The sequence below is a fragment of the Camelus ferus genome, chromosome 11 (genome assembly GCF_009834535.1).
Source record: "Camelus ferus isolate YT-003-E chromosome 11, BCGSAC_Cfer_1.0, whole genome shotgun sequence".
Lineage (NCBI taxonomy): Eukaryota > Metazoa > Chordata > Mammalia > Artiodactyla > Camelidae > Camelus > Camelus ferus.
In genome coordinates, this window is record NC_045706.1 from 32,191,390 (window position 1) to 32,205,542 (window position 14,153).

The 14,153-nt window shown below is 42.8% G+C and overlaps 1 protein-coding gene and 1 long non-coding RNA gene across 4 annotated transcripts in view; one reads left to right on the top strand and one right to left on the bottom strand.

Annotated features, from left to right (window-relative positions):
* Positions 1-5,981, bottom strand: part of HECTD2 (HECT domain E3 ubiquitin protein ligase 2) — a 62,447-nt gene extending 56,466 nt beyond the window's left edge. For all 3 annotated transcript variants that reach the window (XR_004323883.1, XM_032491330.1, XM_032491331.1), the window contains exon 1: positions 5,702-5,981. Coding sequence is in view for 2 of the 3 variants with exons in the window: in XM_032491330.1 (XP_032347221.1) it covers positions 5,702-5,851 (150 nt within the window). In the remaining variant the exon portion in view is untranslated. The remainder of the gene's footprint in view (positions 1-5,701) is intronic.
* Positions 5,982-6,062: 81 nt separating this feature from the next.
* LOC116667125 lies at positions 6,063-11,492 on the top strand. The gene is made up of 3 exons (XR_004323884.1): positions 6,063-6,235; positions 7,589-7,651; positions 10,913-11,492. It is a non-coding gene; the product is annotated as an uncharacterized LOC116667125 (long non-coding RNA).
* Positions 11,493-14,153: the final 2,661 nt, after the last annotated feature.

The window sequence follows — 14,153 nt, forward strand, 5'->3', positions numbered from 1 at the left end:
CCTCAATTCTAACTAAATACAAGCAAGTTAATTTCCAAACACTATGTCAAAATAAGCTGCTATATTGGAACACTAGCAGTACCCCTTTCTGAAGCGCTTTCTTTTCCTCTTCAAAAAGAAATGCATATGAACCCAGGCATATCCCAGGCCTGAAGAGTTCAGAAAGCACATGACATCCCTTAATTCATAGGGCATGTGTGTGTGTGTGTGTGTACGTGGTGAGGGAAGAGGAGCGAGATGGGTTGATAAAGGTGTATCTATAGAGATTGAGGCTTGATATAGAAGGTTGTAAAGGAAAGTACCAAAGCCACAGGACAGGAGTGGAAAGAGCTGGCTGGCTTGAGTGCTTACTTTGTCAAGGCTCTTTCTTAAATACTTTGTGTGTGTTAATTAATTTAGTCTTCTGATCTACCCTATGAGGTAGGTTCTATTACTATTTTCCCCATTTTATAGAAACAGAGCCACAAATAGCAAGGCAGTATCACACTGGACACTCTGGGAGGGTCTCTGGTTCACAACCTACAATGACCATTTTTCTTCAATTGTTAAATACAGTAAAATTATTTGTGTCCTAACATTCTGAATTAATTATGAATGGGAAAATAAGCATGCAACTACAATATGGCTTTGCAGTTAAAAAAAAAAAGTTGACAGACAACTTTACAACTCACTCAAAGTCAGACACCCCGGTTATGTATTTATATAGCTACAGCCCTCACGTTTTGTGTCTTAAGACTCTGATTATTTTTCTTTTGTGAGACTGTTTTATCTTATATAGAATTTCATGATAATTCATACCATAATTAAAACTGATATCATCAGATATCCTAGAACACATCTTTCTCTCCCATAATAGTTCTATCTCTGGTAACAAAGTTTTGAACAAACTATCACTGGACCACATCCTCTTTTCTAAAAGAAGAAATCTTGCCATAGGTGCAGGTTCTTTGAACCACATGACTCCTGGCCACAGATACAGGGTATAGGGGATAAGGGAAAGAACACAGGTTTTTGAGACAGAAAAGTCTCAATCTGAAACCAAGCTCTGCCCCTGAACAGCCATTTCAGCCTTTGGCAAGGTACACCACACGTAACCTCACACTCAGACTCCTGTCTGTGAATTGGGGACAGTATCTTCCTCACAGTCACAACCATTAGGTGACTCTGGTTACACTAACTGACTAGATGAGAGATACACGGAAGATGCTTAGCACAGAGTAGGTACTCAAAGAGTAGCAGTTACTTGTATTATTTATATATATTACACATATGCATATGTGATGTATTTTTGTAATATCTATGGTTTATTAAATTGCTTAGAACCCTTCACCACCATAGCCTTCAGTCTTTCCCATTTCATCTCTTTTTTAGAACATGATGGACAAAGGGCACAAGATTTTCCAAAAATAAGGTTGTTCCAAACACCGAGACAGGCAGGCTTTATCTAAGGTCACACACACATATGTTTATTTGGAATGCTGTTGGCTGGACGGCCTTTTTATGTAAATGTTCTTCTCTGAGAGAACTTGTCTGGAAACATTAGAATCCTTTTTCTTCAATTTCTTTCTCTCTCATCCCTGTTCTCTAGGTAGGCTCCACTCCATGTGAGTTCTTCCATCCCTTACACCCTTCACGTGGCCACCACCCTAGTGGCTGCACCATCATCTCAGACATGAACTACAAAGCCCCTTCCGTGACCCCTTTCTCCTCCCTCCTCCAGTCTAACTACCTCTAACCACGACCACTGATTTCATGATGCCACCACTGATTTCATTATGCCATTCCTCTATTTAAGAACTCCAAAGGTTTCCCTGCTAAGCACAGAAAAAAATGTCCCAACTTCCCTGCTTAGTGATCTGGTCCAGCACCCATGCAATCTTACTCACCTCCCACAAACTGCCAGCAGGCTTCCACTGGGCTTGCAGTGTTACCCCCTAATTCTCCCCTTTAAGTCTTGCTCATGTTGTTTTCCCCATTGGATTATTTTTCCCACTTGCTTCTGCCCATCCAAATCCCATCACCCTTCAATGGCCAGCCAGCTTAAATAATTGCCTTTACTTTCAGGCTTTTCTTCCCAGTTCTGCACACACTGATTTCCCTTCTCTGATCTCCCGTAGTGCAAATTGTTTCTACGGCACATGGTGGCTCTTACACATTGTTTTGCTTTGTTGAGTTTTTATGTGTTAGCCCTGCCTACCCTGAGGCAGGAATCTTTTTTTTTTTTTGAAACTTGTCTTTGTGTTTTCTGTAGCATCTAGTCCCAAGGTAAACATAATAGATGTTCAATAACGGGCAGTTACATTTTGGCCCAGCGGTTCCAGTGAGTCCACTTCTACATCCTTTAGGCACACAACGTATACAAACATCTCATTCTTGTAACCGACTTCCTATCAAATTCTCTCCACACGTCAAACCCTTTACCCTCACAGTCCACCTACCTGACAAGTCTCTTGGCCTTCACTGTGGGCAAAACTGACTTCCTCTGTTTCCCTTCACCTCCCTGCCCTGAGCAAAGTCTCTTTCTGGAATCCACTCGCTTCCTTGCTACCCTGTCCCACGGAGAACCACCCTTTCTCTTCTCACCCGATTTAAATGTTGAAGAAGACAAACTCACCTTCACTTATCACTATTATTTCTGCTCCCCCTTTGACCGTTTCTCCTTCCCCATTCACCAATTTTTTCTAACTTCTAACTTCTCTATTACATCAGCAACTACTGTATAATATTCTCCTCCAGTCCACTCTGTCAATGTCAGTAAATGTTCACATTAGCCCTTACCCACCTCAGCTCTGGTTTAACTGGCCTTCATTTGGGCCTCGGCAATGATGGCTTTAAAAGTTCCCCAGGTGATTCCATGGTGCATCGGAGGCTGAGAACTGATGAGCTCAGGTGAGATCTGGGAATCAGGGCTTTAACATGCTACCAAGGTAACTCAGTGCTCAGTCAGGTTTGAGACCATTGTGTTAGGCACTTCTCAGCTAGCATGGACTTCCTGCACACTTAGATGGTCTCAGGATCAATCACTTTAGGGCACCCTGCACCCTCAATCCCACCTCTGCACCTTTCTTTAAACTTCCAGGATACAGTCCCAACTCTTTAGGCTTAATAAAGGTCATCATAACCTGCCTTCTACTTATTTCAGGAAGTTGTCACTCTAAATTATTTCCAACTTTCATAAAAATGTGATACAATGATTTTTGGGAAAAGCTAGTACTGTAGGGCTACATTAATTGAGTCATAAACTCAATCTACATAGACAGAGGTGTTAACCTGGGGCAAAAAGGAAAGATCACTAAAATGGCTCAAAGAAAGAAGTTACTGATGGCAGTCAGGTTCCTCAGCAAACCTCCAGAAGCTCTGTTTAATCCACATGGAGGCTGGAAAACCACCAACAGGCCACAAGCTATCTCTCCCTGCCCCCCACACCAGGGCCTTCCACACCTACTGGGGAACTCAGAAGTCATCCCAGTCCCTGGCTTCCTCGCCCTCTGGAGGACCAAGCACAGATTTTCTTGACTAAGGCTTTTCACTGCTATACCTCAGCATCCCAGCTCTAGAAATCTCTCTTTGACAGATACATACACATACACACACACACCATCATCATCATCAGTAAATTCCTCATTTTCCCCTTGCTCTTCTGACTCCTGCTACAAAATCTGAGAAAAAATCCTTTTGTCTCCTGTCATGACTCAAAATATCGGTCCTAATTACAAACCTCTGTCAATTCAAAGAAGACCCTTAAACTGTGAATGTCAGTAAAAAAAACAAAAACAAAAACAAAACAACAAAAAAACTCTGTCATTAAAAAAAAAAAAAAAAGAAGCTACCCACCCTGCCTGTAAGGTACCAGAAATTGCCTTCAGAATCTCAAGTTTTTCTATTCATCCTTATCCTCTTCTAATTAAACCTGTGTCTTTGCAAGGTTTTATTCAAGATTTTTTGAAACTTCCTGAACTCTATTCTTCTATTTGACTAGCAGTACAAGTCCATAATCCTTTGATCACACTTCCAAAATCCTAGAAGCTCTTAAAACTGTAAAGTTTTCATACTTCATCTGGTGACAAAACATGTACCTGACCTGAACTCTTACAATCCAACCTGAGCTGAACTGATATGAAGCTACTGATAAGACTTTACCTCATTCAGCTTGAACACACACACATTCCATTGCAGACACATTTCTAAAAACCCGGAAAACTCTGAATTTCAAAGCCCCAAAGGTTTCAGATGACAGTCTGTAGACCTGTGCCCACACTGCATCAATTTCTCCAAGTTTTTATCTCAAGTCTTCAATTTTTCAGTTACACGAAGATAAAGAAGTTTTTTTTGGGTGGGGGCATGCTTACTTGAGGACTTGATCCATTCACATAACTGTTCCTGTAAGTGTATACGCATTCATTGTTTTAAACAACTAACTTAGAAATGAACTGCTGAGAAACACTGCCTATTTGCCAGTTAAGAACTTCCCAGATAAGCTCTGAAAGCCTAGGATACCAAAAGCAGAAACTGGGTCTACAAGCAGTTGGCTGACAAATTCCTTCAAAGCATTTCCCAAAGTAATTCCTACCTGCAACTCCAATTTACCAATCAACTGTAGTCATTTTCTAAAGTGTCATTTTATCACTGTCCACGCTCTGCTGTGTGAATTCTAACAATTTCCAGTTATCACGGTCATCAGACATTAAAAAAAAAAAAAACCTACCGAATCAAAACACCATTCCTATAACGCTTTAGTGAGCTATTTTAGTAAGTTCTTAGTCATTTAAGAGGGAGGTTTTAAGAAATGAACTGCAAGCAGGAAGAAAGAAAATATATCATGTTCTCTAAACTTTTACTATTTTGTCACGCAAGGCTGCATGACAGGTCCGGGTCTTTAAATGTACTAAAGTTTCAAGAAGTACTTAAATATGATGTCAAATAAAAATCTCAAAAATCAGAGGTTAATTTTGTGTGTGTGTTCCAAAGTAAACAGTCATAACCACCAGTAAAAATAGGGAAGGGGGGCTGGCCCATTACATCATCTGGCAATATGTAGTTTGAAGCCTGAGAGTGCTCTCCAAATAATCCTTAAGAAAATCCAGCTGGGAAATCATCTCCGTGAAGCTCAGATCACTTGAGTTTCAATAAAAGGTTAAAAAAGCTTCCCCACCTTACGTCACACATCTGTATCATATGAAATATAAAACCATCACCCAGGCATCTACCTCCCACTACCCTGACAGCAACGAAAAGGTCACAATTAGGTGGAAACTCGCCGTGGAGCCCGTTCAATCTGAAGGGGGAAGGGAAAGAAAAGCGAAGAAAGGGGGGAAATTTTCGCTCCCCCGAGCCAGACAGGCAGCTCAGTGGAAAACCCACTCCCGCCTGCCTGACACCTTATCCTCAACCGACAGATGATGCCCACTCCAAGATGCTGGTGATTTCCTTAGAGAAAGTGAGGGACCCTCAACCAGAAAATAACCGAAAAGAGCTAGCGGACCCAGCCACCCCGACATTTCCCGAGGGTGGAAGGTGCAGCTCGCGAAGTAACCGCGGCTGCCCACGAGGCTCAACTCTTTGATTTCAGCCCGAAGAAGGGCCCGGGCGCTCTCCCCGGGCGGGTCCCGGCGTCCCGGGAGGAGACGCGCGTCCCCGGGCGCCCCTCGGCCCCCTCCCGACCCGCCGTCGGGGCGCCCCGCGGCCCCCGCCCGGCACCTACCGCAGTCGCACCGGCGCCCGCCGACACGATGGGCGGCAGCTTCTCGCGCTCCGGCTCCTTCCCTTTCTTCTCCTCGGGCGCGGCGGCAGCCGCGGCCGCCGCCACCGCCGGCGGCGCGGCAGGCGAGGGCACCCGTTCCGCCTCACTCATGTCGGGCCGGGCGGCGGGAACGCGAGGCGGCGGCAGCGGCGGCGGCGGCGGCGGCGGCGGCTGCGGCCGGGCTGAAGCTGAAGCTCGCGCTGCTGCCGCCGCGGCCGCGAGAGGGCTCTGGGCCGCCGCGTCCAACTGCCGCCGCCGCCGCTCCGCCCCCGCCCGCGCCGGGCGCGCGCCCGGATGCCCCGCCCCCGCCCCCGCGCGCGCCCGGCGGGCTCTTCGCCTCGGCCGCCCCCGCCCAGCTCCCGGCTCGGCTCGCGGGTGGCGGGTCCGGGACGCCGGCCGCGGCCGCCCTCGCCCACCCCGGGGACCCGGAGAGTAGGCACTGCCGCCGCCGGGCCGCCATGTTGTTTGCGGACCTTCGCCCGAGATGGCCAGGAGGTCCGGGCTAGGGGGTCGGGACTCGTGGGTGGCAGGCGAGGCCTGCAAAGGGTCGCGCGGGGATAGAGCGTGCCGGAGTGGCGCCTGCTGGGTGGGCCGAGCGCGGCAGCCTCCTCTGTCCCGGCGGCCGTGACGTGGGGCGTCTAGACCCGCGGGGTCTGGGCTGGTGGCCTTTCCCTCCCCGGCGCCTGCAAAGCCGTCGCCTAGGGGCCTCTGCTTGTCCCTGCCACCCCTGCCCGCCCTCCTGCTCCAGGAGAGAGGGCTCGAGCCTGCGCATCCTCAGGAGGCAACCTTCCCTTTTTTGGTTGACGGACCCTTTCTGGATGCCGCGAGCCCCCATCTACCAAGGAAAACCCTGGGAGTGGGGAGGGGGGAGAGACCTCGTGGGCTCCACCTTCCCCACCGCAAGGCCGGACGGCCAGGCCACACTTTCCATTCCTGTTCCTCTCGTCCCCACTTGGACTGCCAAATCCGCCTCTCCCTTACCGTCCCCACGCGCCTACATCTCTCCCTGCATCCCTTCGCTGCCTCCTATCCCTTCCTTATACGTTTCTTTTTATAAGTTACAGATGGACAGACCCAAACTCTGCTGCATAATCCTTAATGTCAGAGCATTAATATGGGTACGAACTTTAAAACTGAGGAGGAAAGCTTTTAATCATGATATTAAACCACCCCCCACCCCCACGACCAAGCCACATAGACAATTTCCTTTCTTTTCCGCCCCCTCCTTTTCCTTTTCTCAGTCTACTGGAGCTGCGGAGACACCTGCTGATCTAAGAGAAGGGAGGGAGTAAGAATGCAGTGCGCTGCGTCGGCAGTTAAGAATAGGGAATTTCTCGACATTCAGATCGTCTGATTTTTCGGTTGTGGCTTTGTTATTTTACTTGAAGTTGAGTGAATTTTCAGAACAGGGATATCCAGATCCAAATAAAAGAATCAAAAATATCTCTGAAACACGCTTGGGACGATGTTTGGGTTATCTGTTGTTTTACATAATTCAGTTATTAGCATAACTCAGTACTAGTTAGTTAACAGTGCATGGTGAAATGGGGTTGCATGGTTTTTCAAACCCAGAATTTGTAACAGGCAGATCTGAAGCAAACCACGTAATGAATATGATAATTAGTATTAAAGTTCCAGATGACAAATTCTGATTTTCATTTGTAGAAAGGCTTTCTAGTTTTAATATAGTTGCTATCGTCACCTATTTAAATGTTTATTAGCAAAAGGTATGGCATAAGTGCCATATAGTCAGCAAAATTCAGTGCTAATTAGCCTTGCCGGGAAATGATGTGTCCATCCGTTACTTTGAAGTCTTCTCATTTCTATTTTTCTTGAATTCTTTTTCAGGATTTTCTTTCCTTCTGAAATACTCATAGGAAGGAACATGCAATTATCTCCTACTTTTAGCAGGTCAGTGTGCTGATCTTTCGATACAGCAACAACTCAAATATTTTATAGACAGAAAACTTTATTTTAACTACAGTTCAAGATAATCTGTGCTGCCAAGCTAGGTTGATAGAACAAATACTAGGGGAAAACAGTACAATTGGCCCTCCCCATCCATGGGCTCTGCATCCACAGATTGAAACTATTTAAAAAAATTTCCAGGAAGTTCCGTAAGGCAAGACTTGAATTTGCCATGTGCCAACAACTATTTATATAGCATTTGCATTGTATTAGGTATTATAAGTAGTTTAGAGATTATTTAAAGTATATGGGACCATGTGTGTAGGTTATATGCAAATATTACACCATTTTACAAGGGACTTGAGCATTCTCAAATTTTGGTATCCATGGGAGCCCTGGAAACAATCCTCCTTGGATAGGAGGGACAACTGTGTCCCTATTGTTTTCAAATATATTTAGTAATTTGCGATTAAAATGCTTGGCTGAGAAGCCTCTTGAATTGCATGCCTTATGCTTTCTCTTTTCATGTGCGAGACTAAATAAAAGTGGGTCTGTACGTGTAGTCACATTCAATAGAACAAAATGTTGAAATACTGGCAAAACAAGGCAAGTCAGAACTTTTAATTTCTGCTACTCTACCAGAATAGATAACCCATTTCTAAACAAATCCACTGATGAATTCACCTGGGAATTGCATACAAAAAAATAATTTATCGATGTTTTTTTTCTTCCTGTTAAATACGTTGCTCTTAATGCACCACCCCTTCCCTGCTTGATGCACATGCACTCCAGGATGGGGGTTGGCGGGTGGGAAAGGGGTCACTGGGTAGTTGCAGAGTGACAGCTCCAGGGAAACTCTTGGTCTTGAGAAACAGTCCTAACTGCCACCAACATGCTTCTGAGTGCCCAGGGAGGAGTGAGAGGGTTGTAGAGAAGGACATACAGAGAATGTTGATCATTCTGTACATAGGTGTGGAGAAGATGCTTTTCATCTCTGCCAAGTGTCAGCGAGAAGTGGAAGAGTGATGGTTTACAAGTAAAAACTCTTTAGCCCGAGAACAACTGGGAGTGAGGCAGGAGAAATATTTCACCTTGCTAAGTCCAGATGGCCAACGGGACCTCATTTTATACCTATGGGGGATAGGAGTTTGGCGGTGGGGTAGGGAAGTTAGAGAACTGGTTATTTCTGTGGAAGAAAAGGAAAGACCAAATTACAAGGTAATGGAAGGTCTAAATTATAGATAACATTCTACTGTAATTATATACAGTGATACTAATCTAGTGAACAATAGCAAAGTAAGTTCTGACAGGTTGGGTGAAAATGGTTTGTAACTAATACCTTAATTATAGAAGGTATGGCTATGAAATTGTGAACTTTTTTTTTTTAAAGAAAACATCTTTTTCAGATTTCAACTGAATGTTTTTCTAAAATAGTAAACTTGGGGAAATAAACTTCTTTTAGCCATGTTGACATCGTTAAAAAACGTTCTTAGAACTCTCCTTTAGATTTAATGGCTGTGGCTTTTAAAAATTACTATTTTAAAAAATAGCTTTTCTTTATTGCATAAACAATACATTGTCATTACAGAAAAAGTTAGAAAATTCAGAATAGCAAAATGAAGAAAATAAACTCTGGATCCTACCCAAACTTCAGATAATCACTAAGACCTTGGTCTGTATCTTTACATAATCTCCCATCTATGTATATTTATATATTGATCTATCTGTCTGTACGTGCGCATGCACACACACACAGTGTTTCTTGCTTTGTTTTTGTAAAAATAAAACACCCTGAAATACTGTTTTGAATCTGTGCAGCTCATTCTTGAGAATACCCCCAGTGGTGAGGGAACTCTATCTTTAAAGGATGAATTTGTTAATTGCTCAATGTTATATAGAGCCAAGACTGAGAAATAGTCTGGATGCTCATCAACTTTTGTATTTTGAATCAGACCTCTCTTGAATCTGTTCTTTCTCTGTGGATTCCTGTGGCCATTGACCTAGTCAATCCCTCAACATCTCTAACCCAACTGGTTACTGCTAGCCAACTGGTCTTACCTTCAGTGTTTTACCTGCTCTAATTGCTATCAGAATGACCATTTCAAAATACATAAGTTTTTGTCTGTCCTTTGCTTAACAATACTTCAATAATCTTTCAAAGCAAAACTCTGAAACCCCTAGTGTAACATTCACTTGAATTCTTTATAAAGAAGACTTGTTCTTAACGTTCCAAATAGAATCAATTGTTTCTTTCTGCTCCCCAAGCATGCTGTACGTAGTGATATTTATACACCTGTTACATCATATCTTAGTTATTTGTTCCCTCAATAGGTCATGGCACAGAGGGGAAGGGCCATGTCGCCTCACTCCTTGGATCCCCATGTGCAGCACACTATCAGGAGTGTGCTGTTGAGAAGGCACTCAATAAACTCAGAATCAATGAAAATAGGATGTTTTCTTAATGTGGCTTGTGAGGGGCTCTGAAGACCATTCTTAAAGAGGAATGATGAAAATGCTTCAGATGATGGGCTGCATTCATTTAGAGGACTTGGTCTGGTTTTGCGTCTTAGAAGTCCTGATCTTCTAGAGCAGTGCTGTCCAATGAGCTTCCTGCAGTGGTGAAAATGTTCTATGTCTGTGCTGTCCTAGGCGTAGCTACTAGCCACAGATGGCTACTGAGTTCTTGAAATGTGACTACTGTGACTGAAGAACTGAATTTTTCATTTTAGTTAACTTTTATTTGAGTAGCCAGATGTGACTGGTGGCTACCATATTGGATGGCACAGCTCCGGAGTCACATCTGAACTTTAAAAGAATACCCCCAAATGAGTGGCATCCTTATCAATGAACTTTAATGTATCTTAACTTCATTCTTTAGAATATATGTAAGCAAACATTTCTGCAGTTATCAGGGCAGGTTTAAATGAGCTCTAAAAGACTAAGCTTAAAAGACTAAATAGCGTTTTTCTTTTGGGGGTGGGGTTCTTTTCTTATACTGTTTTCACAGAAGTTCTCGTTTATAGATGAGACAAACTACATTTGGCTACATCTTCTCTTAGCCCATTGCTATGTTGAAATGACCTCAGTCCAGCACTCTGTAGAAGAAAATGTCAATGGCAATAAAATTGAGATGTCTGTATATGTTTTCAGGTGGGTTTTAGGTGTCCTCTTTAGACGTTTCCAAAGGAGTATCACTATCTGGGTACATATATTTATACCTCTTCTAAATCTTAATCCCAATTTTAATTTATTTTCCACTCACAGGAGACAAACAACAACAACAACAAAACAGCAAATGGCACAATAAAAGCATCCCATGCACAGTGAACCTATTTCAAATTTTCACGAGTCTATGTTAAAAGAAACTGTTTTCTAAGGTTGCTGAAGACATCAAAACGAGTCCGAATGGCAGACACTGTTACTCATTTTTTCCTTTTGTCTTGCTAGCAGAACCCTGATTTAACTTGTGATGGCAATAGGCCCAGTTAAGAGTGGTTTCTTTTCTGAACTTCCTTGCAACTAGAGGCGGCCATGCCACATAATTCTGACCAATGAGGTGTAAGCTGAATGTTTTAGGGAAAGTTTTTGCTACTTCTGTCCTGTCTGAAGCAAGGATATGATGAGTGGATATGGTGCTACAATCTTGTAACAGTCAGCTGCAAGCATGAGGATGAATATCAGGACAGTGCAGTGGAAAGACAGAAGGAATCTAGAACATTCCTGAAATTGGGGAAATGATACACCAGCTTGGACTATGTCTGAATTTCTTGTTTCGTGACACAAATAAATTCCTCTCTTGTTTAAATCCATATTAATTGATTTTTCTGTCATTTGCAGCCAAACATTTCTGTAACACACAACATGCACGTGCACATACACAAATCCACATGTTTTTTCTTAGTTGATCCCAAACTAGTAAATTGGTTGACTTTCTACTAGTTTAACCCATTGTTTCAGTTATAAAGACACAACCCTAATCAAGTAAAATGCCTCATCTTAATTCTAATGTTTTCAGAAATTGCAGTAACCCTTGTAAAAGCATAAACTTTATTCTTTAGAATTAGAAAAGATACCTCTATATTCCAACACCAGGTATTGGAAAGAGTTAAGTTAGGAGTTGTGAATATTGGCTTTCAGTTCTGGTACTTCCAATTTTTAACCAATTGTGTGGCCTTGGCAAGATCAGTCTGCCTTTGAGTTAGTTTCCTGATCCTTACATGGGTGTTGTAAAGCAAAATGAGAAAACATACTAAAGTGCCTTTTGAATTACGATGCATTTTAATAAATTTAACTTAATGAGCTCTTACAGGGCACTGCAGACTCTGTGATGTATTTTCCAAGGATTGGTTCATGTATTCTTTTTTAAAAAAATTTTTTTATTGTTAAAAAAACATCAAAACTTCATCAAATAAGAGAAGATTGTAAGATGAACCCCATATTCCTATCACACTGATTCAACACGTCTAACATTTTACAACACTTGATTTATCTATTTTTTGATTTATGAAACATTTTAAAGCAAATCCCAAAATCATGGCATTTTTTTCACTAAATTCTTTGGCCTCGATCTCTAAAATATTAGGATATTTTCTTACATAATAATATACCATAATCATAACTAATAAAATTGATAATAATTAAAATCATCTAATACCTGGTTCATATTGTTTCCCTGATTGTCTCGAAAATATCTTTTTATTCATGTATTATTCTTAGGAAACTAATTTTAATATTGCTGTAGAATAGGAACTCACCCCCATTTTATGGATGGGAAAATTAAGGAATCATCTTGTGCAGATTCATCTCTTCACTCCCCACAAAGCACAGAGTAGGTGTTCAAAAAGTATAGAAGACATAGATGTGCATTTTATTCCTTCTGAGATCCTGTAATTGTTTACCATTTAGGATGTGCTAAAGTCATCAATTTGGCCACAATAAAGGATGACTGCTGAAGGCCTACTCAACACCTCCCTGTGGCCCAGCATCCTGATGGAACGTATTCTACCACAGAGACTGAAAGAAGTACCCTTTATTAAGGTGGCCATCCAAGTTAAGCATCTTTGGCTAACAATTTCTACTGCCTCTAGACATTTCTGAGGACAGATACTGAGGGTCCCCAGCCTTTTGCCACCTCCTGGCCCACAGGCTCAACAAACACAAGTGAATGGATGACTGTTAAGTGTTTCACAAAGACCCTGCTTTTGGGGGCTCTGCAAATGTCACTGTGTTATGGTCATGTTTTGATCAGGGAGCCACAGAGGATATTCTGGATGTATCTGAGTAAATCTTATGTTATTTAAATGCATCGGCATTAGAGTTTATTTCTGAAGGGCAGGCGAGTGTGAAATTGGGATTCCCAGTAACACTTTTTAGGGGGAGGCATTAGTACTCAAGGGGTGCACTCACGTGGTAAATTTCCTCCAAAAACAAAGGACATGCATTAAACCTGCCTGGGGCAACTCTATTTCCTATCATACTTTTCTTCATAGGAAGCTGAAATGCTGAGTCACTTCATCAGCAACAGGATAAAGGTACCCTGTGATATGGGGACTGCCAACGTGAGGACACCTTCCAGAATGTCAAGGAGTTCCTGGTTTCAGGTCTGCGCTGATGAGTTCTGGTGATCACGGACCATTGTTTCTTATCTCTGACCCTTCTTTTCACCATGCAGGAGCTTTGCTTAGTGACAGAATGCTAAATGGCACTGAAACATCTACTTGAAAAAAATGCTGTCAACACAGAAGTATTAATACATTGGTAAACAAACTCATGGCAAAAGTCATGACCACCTTGATACTCATATGCTTTTATAATTATACTGATTACAAACCTCTTCTGGAAACCCATTTCTAAGGACAAATTTGGATTCTTAGTGATGGCCCTACCATAGTGTTGGATTCTTTTGTCCATTACTGCAGATGGGACCCTACAAGCCCAGAAAAGCCGGGATGAGTGTCAGTGCCCTCAGCTATCTCCCACTGTAGATATTGTGTCACTGAACGTTTTCATTTTAGAAGGCCTTCCTGACCACCTTTATCTGGTTGATAAAATCGATAGTTCAATCACCAAGTAGCTAACATTAAGGATCACTTAGCTATATAGCAGGCAACATCTTGGACTGGGTGCTTTGAATATAAGAATTATGAGACTATCCTCAAAAGTTTACAGTGTAGTGCAATGGTCCTCAAAGTATGGAGTGTAGCAGACTCTCTTGGTAACTTATTAAAACGCAGACTATCAGACTTCATCCAGAGATTAGGACTGTCAAATTGAAAATCCTCAGGTGGGAACGGGGGGAGGGTCAGCCTTCATGTTGTAGCCAGTGGAATGGTAAGGCCTGCAACGTGAGTGTACCACCCATGGGACTGTAGGGTCTTAGAAATAGAGTGGGTGTTGTTGTGTCTTCCACACTCCCCATCCCCATCCAACGTGCTTCAGGAGACCCTGTTTCCACGTCTAGTTGGACATGTGGGCACATCGCTCAGTGTTCACCAGCACAATCCCA